The sequence below is a fragment of the Rasamsonia emersonii genome (genome assembly GCF_000968595.1).
Source record: "Rasamsonia emersonii CBS 393.64 chromosome Unknown ctg1118621760675, whole genome shotgun sequence".
NCBI classification, from domain to species: Eukaryota; Fungi; Ascomycota; class Eurotiomycetes; order Eurotiales; family Trichocomaceae; genus Rasamsonia; species Rasamsonia emersonii.
The window spans coordinates 1-12605 of NW_013562819.1; the positions used below are offsets into that span (position 1 = coordinate 1).

Below are 12605 nucleotides of genomic sequence, written 5' to 3' on the forward strand. Positions count from 1 at the left end.
ATGACTCTTGTCCTACGGAACAGGAAATCACCATCGTGGTTGATTGCCAAATGGGTCAAACGCCATGGGTGAATGCCTTGAAGGAGGTCCGAAAATACCTAGCCAGGAAGGACATCCAGTACAGAATTGAGCTTGTCGACTTCCAAATGGCCAACCCCCGAACCCACGCGATCTTACCTAATAATCCCATCGTCTCCTCGTGGGAGGATGTCTACCGCCCGAGAGTTCTCTCGGCAATCCAAGGAGCCGACTGGCAGACGGTCGACGTGTTTCATCGGGGCTACAGTCATGAAAGGATCGATTGTCCTGTCGCTCTAATCATCACGGCTTGGGATGCTGAGGATAGCCTATGGTGGGAAAGTCTGATACCGAATTTGCAACGTATATGGCCGCATGCGATTGAGCTTCGTTCTGCGAACAATATTTGCGCAATGGATCTGGATGTCGAGGCGTCTGCAAGAATTTTGACGGATACTGCTGTCAGAGGTCCTATTCAGATGGGTGCAAGTATTGGAATAAAGGGAGAGCGCGGCGGTGGCACACTTGGGGATTGTGCAACTGGAGTGGCCTGATGGAAGCAAATCAAAGTTGGGCCTGACAAATCACCATGTCGTTCTTGATGACAGACTGCGCTCAGGTAACTTCTCAACATCCCCTAAATGTTTTCCTTCTCAGGGCGACTAACACCGTTTGGACAGTTACAGATCAGGGCACGCCACTTCCTTCTTTCACGATCTTTCCCGCAACAAGCTCTTGTCCTGACCGCTCCATGCGATAGCGATACACGCACATGGATCGCGACCATCGATGAGAACATTGGAGCCTGGAGAAAAGTGGTTGATGGTGATCCTACAAAGCCAGGTGATTTCGGCCTTCGGGCCATGGTGAACATGGGGGACGCGTCAAAAAGAGATCGGCTCGAGCGTGCTCTAAGCATGATCACCGAGTCTGAAACGAGGAAAGGACGGATCGGATCTTTCAACCGTGATGCAGGCTTTGTCACTGCATCTTCGGGAACCCGCAAGGTCAGCGTGAACGGAAGAAGCTGGCCCCTTGACTGGGCTCTCATCAGTCTCTATACTCAGCGGCCTATGACCAATACCATAGTTGATGTGCCACACAATTCCCTCATGACTTGGTATGAAGGAATAGAAATCAACGAGTGGTCGGCATCAAATTCTCTCATGGGTCTACAGGTGTCGAAGAAGGGGCGCACCACTGGTTGGACAGATGGTACTGTCAATGCCATCAAGACTGATCTTCGACTCACAACGGAGGAGCAGCATCCAAAGGTCAATGTTTACGGAAAGCCTATTTCGGCCTGGGCCATACCGACGTCGTCAAAGGCGACCACAGCATTTGCGTCCAGAGGTGATTCTGGGTCTTTCATTGTTGAAATTTCTGGGAAAATAATTGGCCTACTGTTCGGAGCGAGTTACGATGGTACTGCATACTTTATTCCATTCAATGTTGTCGTCGCCGACATCGAGAAGGTGACCAGAGCGAAAATCATCAATCCTTCGAAGGACTAAAAGTTGATTCGCAAAAGAGAAAAAAAATTTTTTTTTGGGAGAAAAAAGAGAGGCGTCCTTAACTTTATAAATGTGATATATCATCATATCATGGCCAATCTGGGCAAAAGATCTTCTCACGCCACTTCCAGTGTGATTGGATTGGTCTTTTGGAAGAGGCACTATGGATCAAACTTGGCTTTCAGCTGTGCCAGTTGCTTCTGATTTGCACCAAATGGAGCAGTGTAGGTTAAGTCGCTGGCTGTCTTAGCATTAGCAGGAATTCCGTCGCATTAAGACAAAGGTTTCTGGAAATCCTATGTTCACTGTAATTGGTATATTCCAAGATTGCTCCAGACTTGGGCTGCACAACAGTCTGTTGGATTTCTTCTCTGCATTTGGCCTGCAAATGGCACCCCCAAGCCCGGAACTGTTCATCCTTGCTCGGATCTATCCATGATAGTCCCAGAATACCGGCCTGGTAGATGCCTTGCATTGGGAAAGCTGTTGCCTCCACAAGTGTCATATTCTGCTTACCTAACTATATTACACTAGCAGTCTCACAATTTTGTGATTGTCATATTAATCCAAAAAGGGCCCGTACTGTATATAAAAACAAATAAAGTCCTTAATAGTGGCCAAGTCCGGTGCAGGTTGCCCTTCACGGAGACAATCTTCTTTATTCATATCACTATCCTCTGATGCCCATCTTCAACACAATTAGTTACCATCATAAAAGACAGTGGATCCAACTATGCATACATCTTCTAAACCTCCAAAACTCTATTCTGAAGTTAGATTAAGTCCTCTGAATATTTGTTTTCTGCTCTCACACTGTCCTTCTCTCAATGTGCCCCTCTCTCATAGCCATTTGCTTTGGCACAAGCAAGTCTATCCACTTTTGTTTTCAGCATTTTGAAAAATTTCCACCACTAATCTGAGGCAAAAAAAAAAAGAGAGAGAAAAGATAAGAATAGAGAAGAAAATCTACAGAGATAGGCATAGAAATACAGATATATATTTTCTGCAGGATCATAACAAGTACAGGAAAGGGGGAAGAAAGGAGAGGAAACAAAAGGCTAGAAAGAACAGCGGGGAAAAAAAAGGGTCACAGGACACAATTTTTGCTATTATCTTTTTTACTGGGGTCAGCAGGGGATATCCCACTGCCACCTTCATTTTCCAATCTGTTCTCTGCATGGTTCCTAGGTTGCATGTTGCTAAACAGCTGGCCCACACATAAGGGAAGGACGGGTGAAGATGGGGTGAGTATAAATGAGCTCGGGTGAGTAAATCACCTTGACTGGGTGATCTGATCACCTGACTCACCCAGCTCACCCACTTAAAGCGGCAATGTCTGAATGAGGAAGGAAAAAGACTGCTTGCAGATTTTTATACGATATTTTCACCTACCTAGATAGGTGAGAGAACATGCATTCTCCCTAGCTCCCTTGCGAGACATCAATGATGAAACCATGTTTGCAAGGTATGACTCTTCCTGTTACTAAGTAATCGAAATAGCAGGTACTATCATCACATTTTTTAGTATCGTTGCAGGTATTCATGAAAGTGCAGCTATTCTGCGAGCAGCAATATAGAAAATATTCCACATTTGTCCTCTATCCTGGCATTGAAGGACTATTTATTTTAAGGCTGTCACTTTTTTTAAAAAAAAATCAATAAAAAATAAGGAGAACCAGGACAGGGTAAAAGATATACCAGGACATAGGGAGATATATATGACCACTCCATACAATAATTCACTCCCAAACAACAGATAAAAATGATAGTTGTATTTCGAGAGTGAAGGTAGTCCTTGTACATTGGAAGATGATAGAACATGATATTCTGTATGTCGACCTAGGATTCGATAAATATATAAAAAAGCATCCACCTTTTAAACGAACACCAAAACCTAACCCCCTCAACTGTCAGCAAATCATGGAACACTGAATTCTTTTTTCTACTTATTACGATAGATTAGAATATACCCAAGTAAAGCAACTTCTCAAGCAGGCCATCGTTCGAAAAGGCGGCTCTGCCCGATTGGGCCGTGTCGGATCTTTCCGAAGACGATCGACTTCCGCCTCCACTCTCTTTTCAGCCTCCATCTGCATTTGTTTGTGCCTTCTCCGTCCATTATTATTACAGAATCCAAACTGCTCTCCATGGTTCACCTGGCTAGACGCTCGAAAGATCTCCACATCCACAGCTTGACGGCTGACGTCGAACGGTGGGTCGATAACGCCATCGCCGCTACGCCGGTTATGCTTAACGCGGGGCTCTGTTGGTTCGTGCACTTCTTGCACTTGGATTTTTATACTGACCAGTTCCTCTCTGCGAGCAGGCAGGGTTACATCCAACTCCAGAAATGTCCTATTTTAGCTCGCGTGGCCGTCTCTCTCCTCTGGATGGAGCTTTTCACCATCACGCGTGCGGTGGAGTTGGTTTCGCCATCGCTCTCATTGACAATGTCGCTGCGGCCAGCGTCGGATAATGCCGTACATTGTGAAGGATTAATTATTAATTGAGCAATTCCTCGTCATATAAGGAGCGTCGACATCCATGGCATGCGCGCCTGTCCAGACCGCCTGACTGCTCGAGCTTGCGGCGGTTGACTGAGACAGAGAACGCGACTATGGGCCTCTCGACGCTCTTCAGCAGGTCTCATCGCCAGGCGGAGGGCAGCACCAGTACGCCGACAGAGGATGTGACACCAGTGAAAGATCCCGTCGCCTCAGTGCCTTCAGACAAGGCTATCGGCGAGAGTCAGACCCCGGTCTCTGCCGACCCGATCGCTGACGAGAAAGGCAACTGGACAGACGAGACAGCAGCCATCGAGCAGGAGAGCCATGAGAACCCCGAGATCGCTGCGCTGCCGCTGGAAGTGCGCCAGTTGGTCAGCCTGACCGACGACCCAACGCTGCCGACCATCACATTCCGCTACTTCCTGCTCTGCGTCATCTTCGTCATTCCCGGCGCGTTCCTCTCGCAGATGAGCTACTTCCGCACGACGCAGGCGCCCTACTCGATCTTCTTTGTCCAGATCGCGTGCCACTACCTCGGACACTTTCTCGCGCGCGTGCTGCCGGCGACTGTCGTGCGCGTCCCTTTTACCAAGTGGTCGTTCAGCCTCAATCCGGGCCCCTGGAGCATCAAGGAACATGTGCTGGTGACAGTGACGGCGGCGTCGGGCGCGACCTACAACCTGGGCTTCTACCCGATCTCGCTGGCGGAGCTCTACTACGGCGAGAAAGTCCACCCGGCCGTGGCCATCTTCTTCATGTTCTCCATCGTCTGGATCGGCTATTCCTTCGCAGCCATCGCACGCCAGCTGCTGCTTTACGACCCCAACTACATCTGGCCGCAGGCGCTGATGCAGAGCACCCTGTTCGAGACCTTCCGCAAGACGGACATGTCGTCGCCGCTGGCCCGCAAGCAGATGAAGGTCTTCTTCCTGTGTCTGATCGGCATGACGCTGTGGCAGTTCTTGCCGGAGTATGTGTTTCCTTTCACTTCGTCTCTGGCTTTCCTCTGCTGGGTGGCGCCGCATAACCCGGTGGCCAACTTCATCGGGTCCGGCCTGGGCGGGATGGGCTTTCTGAACTTGTCGCTGGACTGGTCGAACATCAACTGGAACGGGTCGTCGATCCTGCTGACGCCGTGGTGGACGCAGGTCATTCTTTTCCTGGCATTTGCAGTCAACTGTTGGATCCTCCTGCCGGCGGCCAAATGGGGCAATCTGGGCTCGTACCACCATGGACTGATGAGCAACAAGCTGCTGCTGGCGAACGGGTCGACATATCCGGTCCTTGAGGTGCTGACGCCGGACTTCCAGATCAACGAGACGGCTTATCAGCAGTACGGGCCGATGTACATGGGCCTGCAGAATATTTGGGCCACGTTCTTCGACTACGCCAAACTGCCGGCCGCCGTCACCTGGATTGCGACATTTGGCTTCGTGCAGGTGTCCACCAACCTGCGCAAAGTGCTCGACTCGCGGAAGAAGCAGGCGCGCAACAAGGGCGAGAGCATCAACCACCAGTACCACGATCGGCTGAACGTGCTGCAGCGGAACTACAAGGAGGTGCCGTGGTGGTGGTACGTAGTGCTCTTCCTGGCGGGATTCGTGGTGCTGGTGACGGCCATCGGGTGCGGGTATCTGTGGATTCCGATCTGGACGCTGTTCGTGGCGCTGAGCACGGCGGCCGTCGTCGTGATCCCGATGGGCTGGCTGTACGCCATCTCGAACTACCAGGTCGCGACCGGCTCGTTCAACGAGCTGATGTACGGGTACATGGTGCACACCAAGGCCGGGAACGGCTACCACCATCCGTGCGGGCCGTCGACGTACGGCGCCATCGCGGGGGATGCCTGGTACCGGGCGCAGTACATGCTGCAGGACCAGAAGATCGGGCACTACATGCACATTCCGCCGCGGGCGATCTTCTTCTCGCAGATCTTCGGGACGGTGCTGGGGGTGCCGGTGAACTACGGGGTCGTGCGGTGGGTGCTCAACACCAAGTTCGACTACCTGTCGGGGGCGAAGCAGGATCCTCTCAACCAGTGGACGGGACAGCAGATCCAGTCGTACAACACGATGGGCGTGCAGTACGCGGTGATCGGGCCGCAGCGGCTGTTCTCGCAGCAGCTGTTCGCGCCGCTGCCGTGGTCGTTCCTGGTGGGCGCGGCGGTACCTCCACTGTTGTATCTTCTACACCGGGCGTTCCCCCGGTGGCGGGTAGACCTGTGGAACGTAACAATCTTCTTTTCGGGGCTGGCGGTGTTCTACGGCAACATCAGCACGGGGTACACGTCGGCGATCATCGGGGGGTACGTGGTGATGTACCACTTCTACCGGAAGCGGTTCGAGGTGTGGAAGCGGTACAGCTACTTGATCGCGGCGGCGTTCGACGCTGGCTTCAACTTCAATATGCTGCTGATCTTTTTGTTCTTTGGGGCGGGCAAGCAGATTGCGATGCCGAACTGGTGGGGGAATAATGCGGAGTCGGTGGAGCGGTGTTTTGCGCTGGACGAGTAGCAACAGCCATACGTGTGCTGTACGCCTGCAGAAGATGTGTATGAATGATGATAATATTGCAGCAATTGACTTGACAATAGACATAAGCGGATATCCAGTTGCAAGTCACGCCTAGCAAAGGTCAGAAGAAAGGCAAAACATCCTCCACGCAACAAAAGAAAAAGAAAGAAAGGAAGAAAGAAGGAAGGAAGGAAGGGAGAAAGGGAGAAAAGAAAAAAGGAAGGAATTTTTTAATTGACAGTCCTCATCAGGTAAATATCAAGGACTGACTATAAGCATGCCACTGAAACGAAGTCCAGCAGACTGCCATACTCCAGAGGCACATCTCCTCCTACATACAATACATATACCGTACATACTGTACATATACCACGCTATCAGCCAGCAGCCAATTATTGAGTACAGTACATCCTAAGAATACACAGCCAGACCCATCGAAAACCTATCCGTCCCATTGACAACAACATTCTGCACATCTGCGAACGGAAACCCCGAGACATCAAACACCGCCACATGGGCAGTCGTATCACCCGCGCCAAAAGCCAGGGCATACAGCCTGTCGCCCGCGAGGGAGAAGTCGAAATTCCCGGCATTGCCATTCGCCGAGGTCCAGTCCTGGAGGATCCCGCCGGACAGCAGGTCGACCTGCACGATCCGGTTCAGCCCTGCGTCTGGCAGGATGCCTGTCGAGTGGTTGACGCCCAGGCGCGCCCAGCAGATGGCCTTCTGGCGCGGCACGACGGTCTTGGTGACGGGCGTCTGCGGCCGGGCCAGGTCGATGGTGACGCCGCCGAAGGTCGGGTCGGCGACGAAGACGAGCGAGGAGTGCGGGATGGGCGCGGCGCCGAAGAGGGATGCGGTGCCGGAGGGGGAGACGATTGTCGCTTTGTCTGAGACGCGAGTCTGAGTCTTCTGCTGCTGGTCAACAGCCCATGTGGCCAGGAAGCCCGTGTTTGTGTTGTTGGTGGTACTGGTGATGCCGCGGACGTGCGCGACGAGGACGGGGCCCTGGCCATCGTGGGCAAAGTATGTCTCTGACAGGAGGTTTCGCGACGTGCTGGGCGGGTTCGTCTGGTTGAGGTCCAAGCTGCGGAGGGCGTCGAAGGGGTCGATGCCCCGGGGCGTCCAGCGCGCGCAGCTGACGCCGGCGCGGGATCCGGCGTGGGCGACGCAGACGAGGTCGCGATGCACGGCCAGGGACACGGGGAAGTCGCCGGGGGTGGTGTAGGTTCCGACCAGGGAGAGGTTTGTCGGGCTGGAAGGAGGGATGCAGAAGAGCGAGAGTTGGTTGGAGCCGGCGTTGACGGCGAAGAGGTGCTGAATTTCGTCAGCAGCTTGTCCTATCTAGTATAGAATGGCTGGGATAGAGGAGACAAACATACATTCCCCTCCACGACGACACTATCCTGACTGCCTAGCGAGTCAGGGGTACTGGGACCCCCCGTTGCAGCGAGTTCAGCAGCGCCATTGCCGCCTGTAGGATGGAAGACTGGATCGCCAAGTTTACCATCTGCATCGACGACGGGGAGCGCAACAACGGAGTTGGGCGATTTGTTGGTCTGGAAAAAGACGGCTTTGGCGGGGGCGTTGCTATGAGTCGGGTTTCTTGGGACGAGGGGCGTGGCGTCTGCTGCGGAGAGGAGGGCTGCTGCTGCAGCTATGCAGAGGAGAGGAGAGAGGTGGACCATTTTGTATGTATATTCGTATTAGCTGGCTGAGAGGAATGGGGGGAACAGTGATGAGAAAGGCTGAAGCTGGCAGTGAGGGACTGGAGATTATTATACAGACGATGCAGACAGGCAGGAGTATTATATATATGGGTGGTTTGACATGGATACCGTTCCACCGGTAATATTAATTTAATATTCCCTCTACCGAGGATTATATCCAACAGGAACCATCAGTCGAGCAACATACGTAGCATCAATCAATCAACTAAGCTCGTTCAGAGTTGATCGGCCGAAAACAGGGACTGAGGGAGAACTACAATTACAAATCGCAATACTGAAGTAGATTACTAGTGCTCCACTAACTAGGTAAGTAGTAAGTGAGTGATAGGAGGATACTCGCAAGCTTCTGGGGATGTAACTACCTACCAGCCAAAAGGAGGAGGGATGAACACACCTTTCCGAATCGAGTAATTTTGATCTGTCATGCATCAGCAGCAGCAGGATCCACTGCTTGTCGATCAGGTAACATTAATGATCAACCCTAGCATACAAAACAATTCTTCGAAAAGAAGGTATCAATAATCCAAACGGATCACCTTGGCAAAGTACGAAAGCCAGAGGATTAATCCATTAAACAATCCGAGATCTTTATTTATATCCTCTTGCAGACAAGCAGCAAGCAAGAGTTTGTCTGTCTTTAACAGACTGGAGTTCGTGTTTCTATTCGTATTATTGATATGGGAACCAACAAAAAAAAGAAAGAAACTCATAGAAATCTAGAATAGGTAGGTAGAAACAAGCATACTTACAAACAAACCAAATGAACTACGTCTCAATAAGGTAGTGAAGTTTGTTTCCGTGTTTACTAATAACCTAAACCTAGGTAACAATAATAATAATGGTTCTTTCTAATTATTCTATTCCTCTTTCAGAAACCGTGATTCCTAAGCACTAGGAAATAATAATCCTAATCTTAATGTTGGCTTAAGGTTAATGATTCCTCATATTTCCTAATCTGGTTAGTAAGGACGACGTCATCTGTCGAGTACTCCGTATGTAACCTTGAGATTTTGTGATTAATTGTTTACTATTCATTTTTTTTTCGTGAATGGAGATGATTAACAGTACGTGGTCTGTCCACTAGTTCCTGAATTGTTATTACATGGATCCTGTAGTAACTCCATCAGAAACACAGATCTATCTAGTAGGAGAAAGAAAAACTTCTCTCCTTCTCCTCCTCCCTTCCTCGATTGGACTAGATTAGATTGGATTGGATAAATATTAGCCACAATGATAATGATGGTAATAACGACAATAATGGATCCGAAATAATAGTATTATCACTACTATTATTATTAATACCATAATAATAATAATTAAACCCGCCTATCAAGATTAGACTGGGTTAAGGGAAGAAAAAAGAGAGGCGTCCTTAACTTTATAAATAAAGCCGATACGAATCTGTCATACACAAGGGTTTTTGATTGGTTTAGTTACGTATGCGCATTTCCCTGCTGCCAAAAAAAATAAAGAAATAATTTTTTAATAAAAAAAAGGATATATTGCCCTGAGTATTATCTGTTTTGTGAGTGAGGAATTACCCCATACCCCATGCTAATATATCAAAGTTCAACTGGTTAACATCTCAGTATGAGCCAAAGAGGGGAAAAAAAACCAAAGTTCATTACCACAGCAAAAATAATCATAGGAAATGAAGGGACACAACTTTCTTCTCTTTTTCTTCAGTAATTGATTTCTCGATTTCTCGATATTTAAGTGCTATTTGTTCTATTTTCCTGTCTTGACTGCAGTTTGTTTCTTGATTCTCTTTGTTCCCTTTCTTTCTTGCTTGCTTGCCGGGTTTTGAAAATCTTGTAGTGAGACAGGACGTTGGTGAATTTGATCAAAAAAAAGAATAGGTCGACTGCTTCATAGGTGTTTATCCATGACATACCCACCTCGACATACGTATAACCAGAATGAGTACCAATTAATAACGAATCCGCCGACTAGTACGTATACTATCTCCTGTCAGTATTTCTCTTCATACCTTCTGGCGCTGCTCACCCTAAACTCGCGATTCTGCCGATCCGTCAGGTCCAAAAACTCGGAATTCTCCTGGTGCTGCACAAGCACACCCTCCTGCGCGCGGTCTCGCCGGGCATTCTCGAAGCTATAGTACAGGAGCAGCGCGACAGAAAACACAATCGCAACCGAGGTCGTCCCGACGATGGCAATCTTGGCCGGCATGTAGCCCCGCATCCTTCGTGCGGAAGGTCAGCGGCCCTAGGATATTGCCCAGACAGAAGGCCATCAGCATGATGGCGTTCATGGTCACTTTCTTTGTGTGCCCCGCCACGTTGGCCCCTGCCAGGGCGTACATCAGTGGCAGCGCCGGCCCGGAACAGCTCATCAGGTAGTTCCCTGCCAGCCGGATGGCTTTTCCGCTGACAAAGGTCATCAGACAACTGCCCGCCAGGCCGATGGCGAAGCTGATGATCGCCACCAGACACCGCTGGTTGGTTCTCCCGGCGATGTAGTTCCCGATGAGGATGGAAACGACGCTGATGACGCCGCCGGGGATGGAGAGCAGTTCGGTCTGCTTGGTCGTGGAGCCGAAGCTCTGGATGATGAGAGCGGAGAAGCTGCTGCCAGCAGCGTTGAGCACGTCCATGGCAGCGACGACGACGGCGATGAGGTATGTCTGCGGGTCGGTAAACACCTCGTAAAACTGCTCCTTCTTGAAGCGCTTGTTCTCGATGCCGGTTTTGTTCTCGCGCAGGCGTTCAATCGCGCAGATCTTCTCGGCGTGGCTGAGCCGGGAGGACATGGGGTTGTCGGGCAGGAAAACAATCACGGCGACGCCAACGACTACCGTGACGAGCCCGATGATCAGAAACAGTAGCTGCCACGAGCGGAACTTGTCGGCGGAGTAGAACAGTAGGCCGTAGGCGACGAGACCGCCCATGATAGAGGCGGTGCCGGTGCCGATGTACCAGGCGGCCATGCGGATGGGTTGTTCTGACAGGAAGTGAGTCAGTTGCGCTGCAACCAAGGACTGAATGGCACTCACCATGTCTTTTGTACCACATCGACGTGATCAGGATCAACCTGGATAGTCAGTTAATAGTCTGATATTTGCAGAGGAGACTCACGCAGGCGCAATGGCGCTTTCAAACACGCCCAGCAGAATCCGCAGCGTCATCAACCCGCCGAAGGTGGAGGCCGTACAGTTGAGCGTCGTCATTACACCCCATAGAATGACTACTGGCGTCAGTAAGCACGACTGCATGGCGAGTGATAGACCCACCGTTCAGCCCCAGATACTAGGCCGTAGGAAACCGCTGCATCAGATAGCCCGTCGGCAGCTCAAACGCGAGGTACGTGACATAGAAAGCCAGCGCGAGATTGGCGAACTGATTCGTCTGCATGTTGGTGTCTTGGAGGAGGCCCATGACAGAGGCGTAGTTGACTGGCAGTCAGCAGAAAATTAAAAAAAAAAGGAAAAAAGAAAAAGGACGCAGTCATACTCAACACCTTGTCCAGATACTGCAGGTTATAGCACGCCCACATCAGAGGCATGATCATGCAGTCGATCTTGCGGACGAGTTTTCGTTCGTCGATGGTGGACACTGCTGCCGTCGTGCCTTCGGCCTGGAGGAACTCGAGTGCCGCGTCGACATGGCCGGTGATGCTGGTAACAGGGTGGGGATGTGTCTTCTCAATGTCTGGAATGCCCATGTTGCAGAAAGCGAGAGGATAACAGGGAGACTACTAGGCATATACATGAGAATACTCGACAGGAGGACACTGCTAGACTTATATCAGTCCAGGACACAAAATTAATAATAATCCTTGTCAAGCATATCATCCCACAGATACAACTGCCTAAACAGGTAAGTAGGGTTAGCGCGAGGAGAGATAACGAGATGCGGGGAAGACAGCACCCCGAGTCTTATCTAAGGGGTAGCCTACTGCTGGTATCTTATGGACCAGGAAGGTATCTTGCTACTTACTATGAATTATGAAAGAGTGTAGGGATGGTAGCAATGCTATCGATAGAATAAGTTATCTCCCCGATGCTTGTCCTCAGGGAATATTTCCGATATAAGAAGTTGTTGATCGATAGATAACTGCAAGTTGAGCAAAAAAGACTTTTTTGTCTGATAGATAATCGTAGATTTTTTTTTTGCCCCCTTTTAAAAAAAAAAGGAAAAAAATGATAAAAAAACAAGAGAGAATAGGAAGAGACAAGAATGTCTTGTGCAAAAATACCGAATGTAACTAAACTTAGCAATCCATGTAGAGCTATATAAACACCATACTTGTGCGATCACGTTGAAAGAAAAGGCATAAATTGGAGAATTTCTTTTGTTTGTGATA

General features: G+C 50.0%; 4 protein-coding genes across 4 annotated transcripts; 2 read left to right on the forward strand and 2 right to left on the reverse strand.

Moving 5' to 3' along the window:
- Positions 1-607: 607 nt before the first annotated feature.
- Positions 608-1532, forward strand: T310_8197 (uncharacterized protein; the record flags this gene model as incomplete). Its single annotated transcript, XM_013469017.1, has 2 exons — positions 608-637; positions 699-1532. The coding sequence occupies 2 exons, from the start codon at positions 608-610 to the stop codon at positions 1530-1532; spliced, it is 864 nt and encodes a 287-aa protein (XP_013324471.1).
- Positions 1533-4149: 2617 nt separating this feature from the next.
- On the forward strand, positions 4150-6512 carry T310_8198 (Sexual differentiation process protein ISP4; the record flags this gene model as incomplete). Its single annotated transcript, XM_013469018.1, has 2 exons — positions 4150-5372; positions 5501-6512. 2 exons carry the CDS (start codon positions 4150-4152, stop codon positions 6510-6512), a joined length of 2235 nt encoding a protein of 744 aa, XP_013324472.1.
- A 451-nt stretch (positions 6513-6963) lies between these two features.
- Positions 6964-8240, reverse strand: T310_8199 (uncharacterized protein; the record flags this gene model as incomplete). The annotated part of the gene is made up of 2 exons (XM_013469019.1): positions 6964-7869; positions 7935-8240. 2 exons carry the CDS (start codon positions 8238-8240, stop codon positions 6964-6966), a joined length of 1212 nt encoding a protein of 403 aa, XP_013324473.1.
- Positions 8241-10212: 1972 nt separating this feature from the next.
- On the reverse strand, positions 10213-11963 carry T310_8200 (Allantoate permease; the record flags this gene model as incomplete). The annotated part of the gene is made up of 6 exons (XM_013469020.1): positions 10213-10243; positions 10273-10395; positions 10604-11243; positions 11296-11333; positions 11378-11486; positions 11753-11963. The coding sequence occupies 6 exons, from the start codon at positions 11961-11963 to the stop codon at positions 10213-10215; spliced, it is 1152 nt and encodes a 383-aa protein (XP_013324474.1).
- Between the last annotated feature and the right edge of the window lie 642 nt (positions 11964-12605).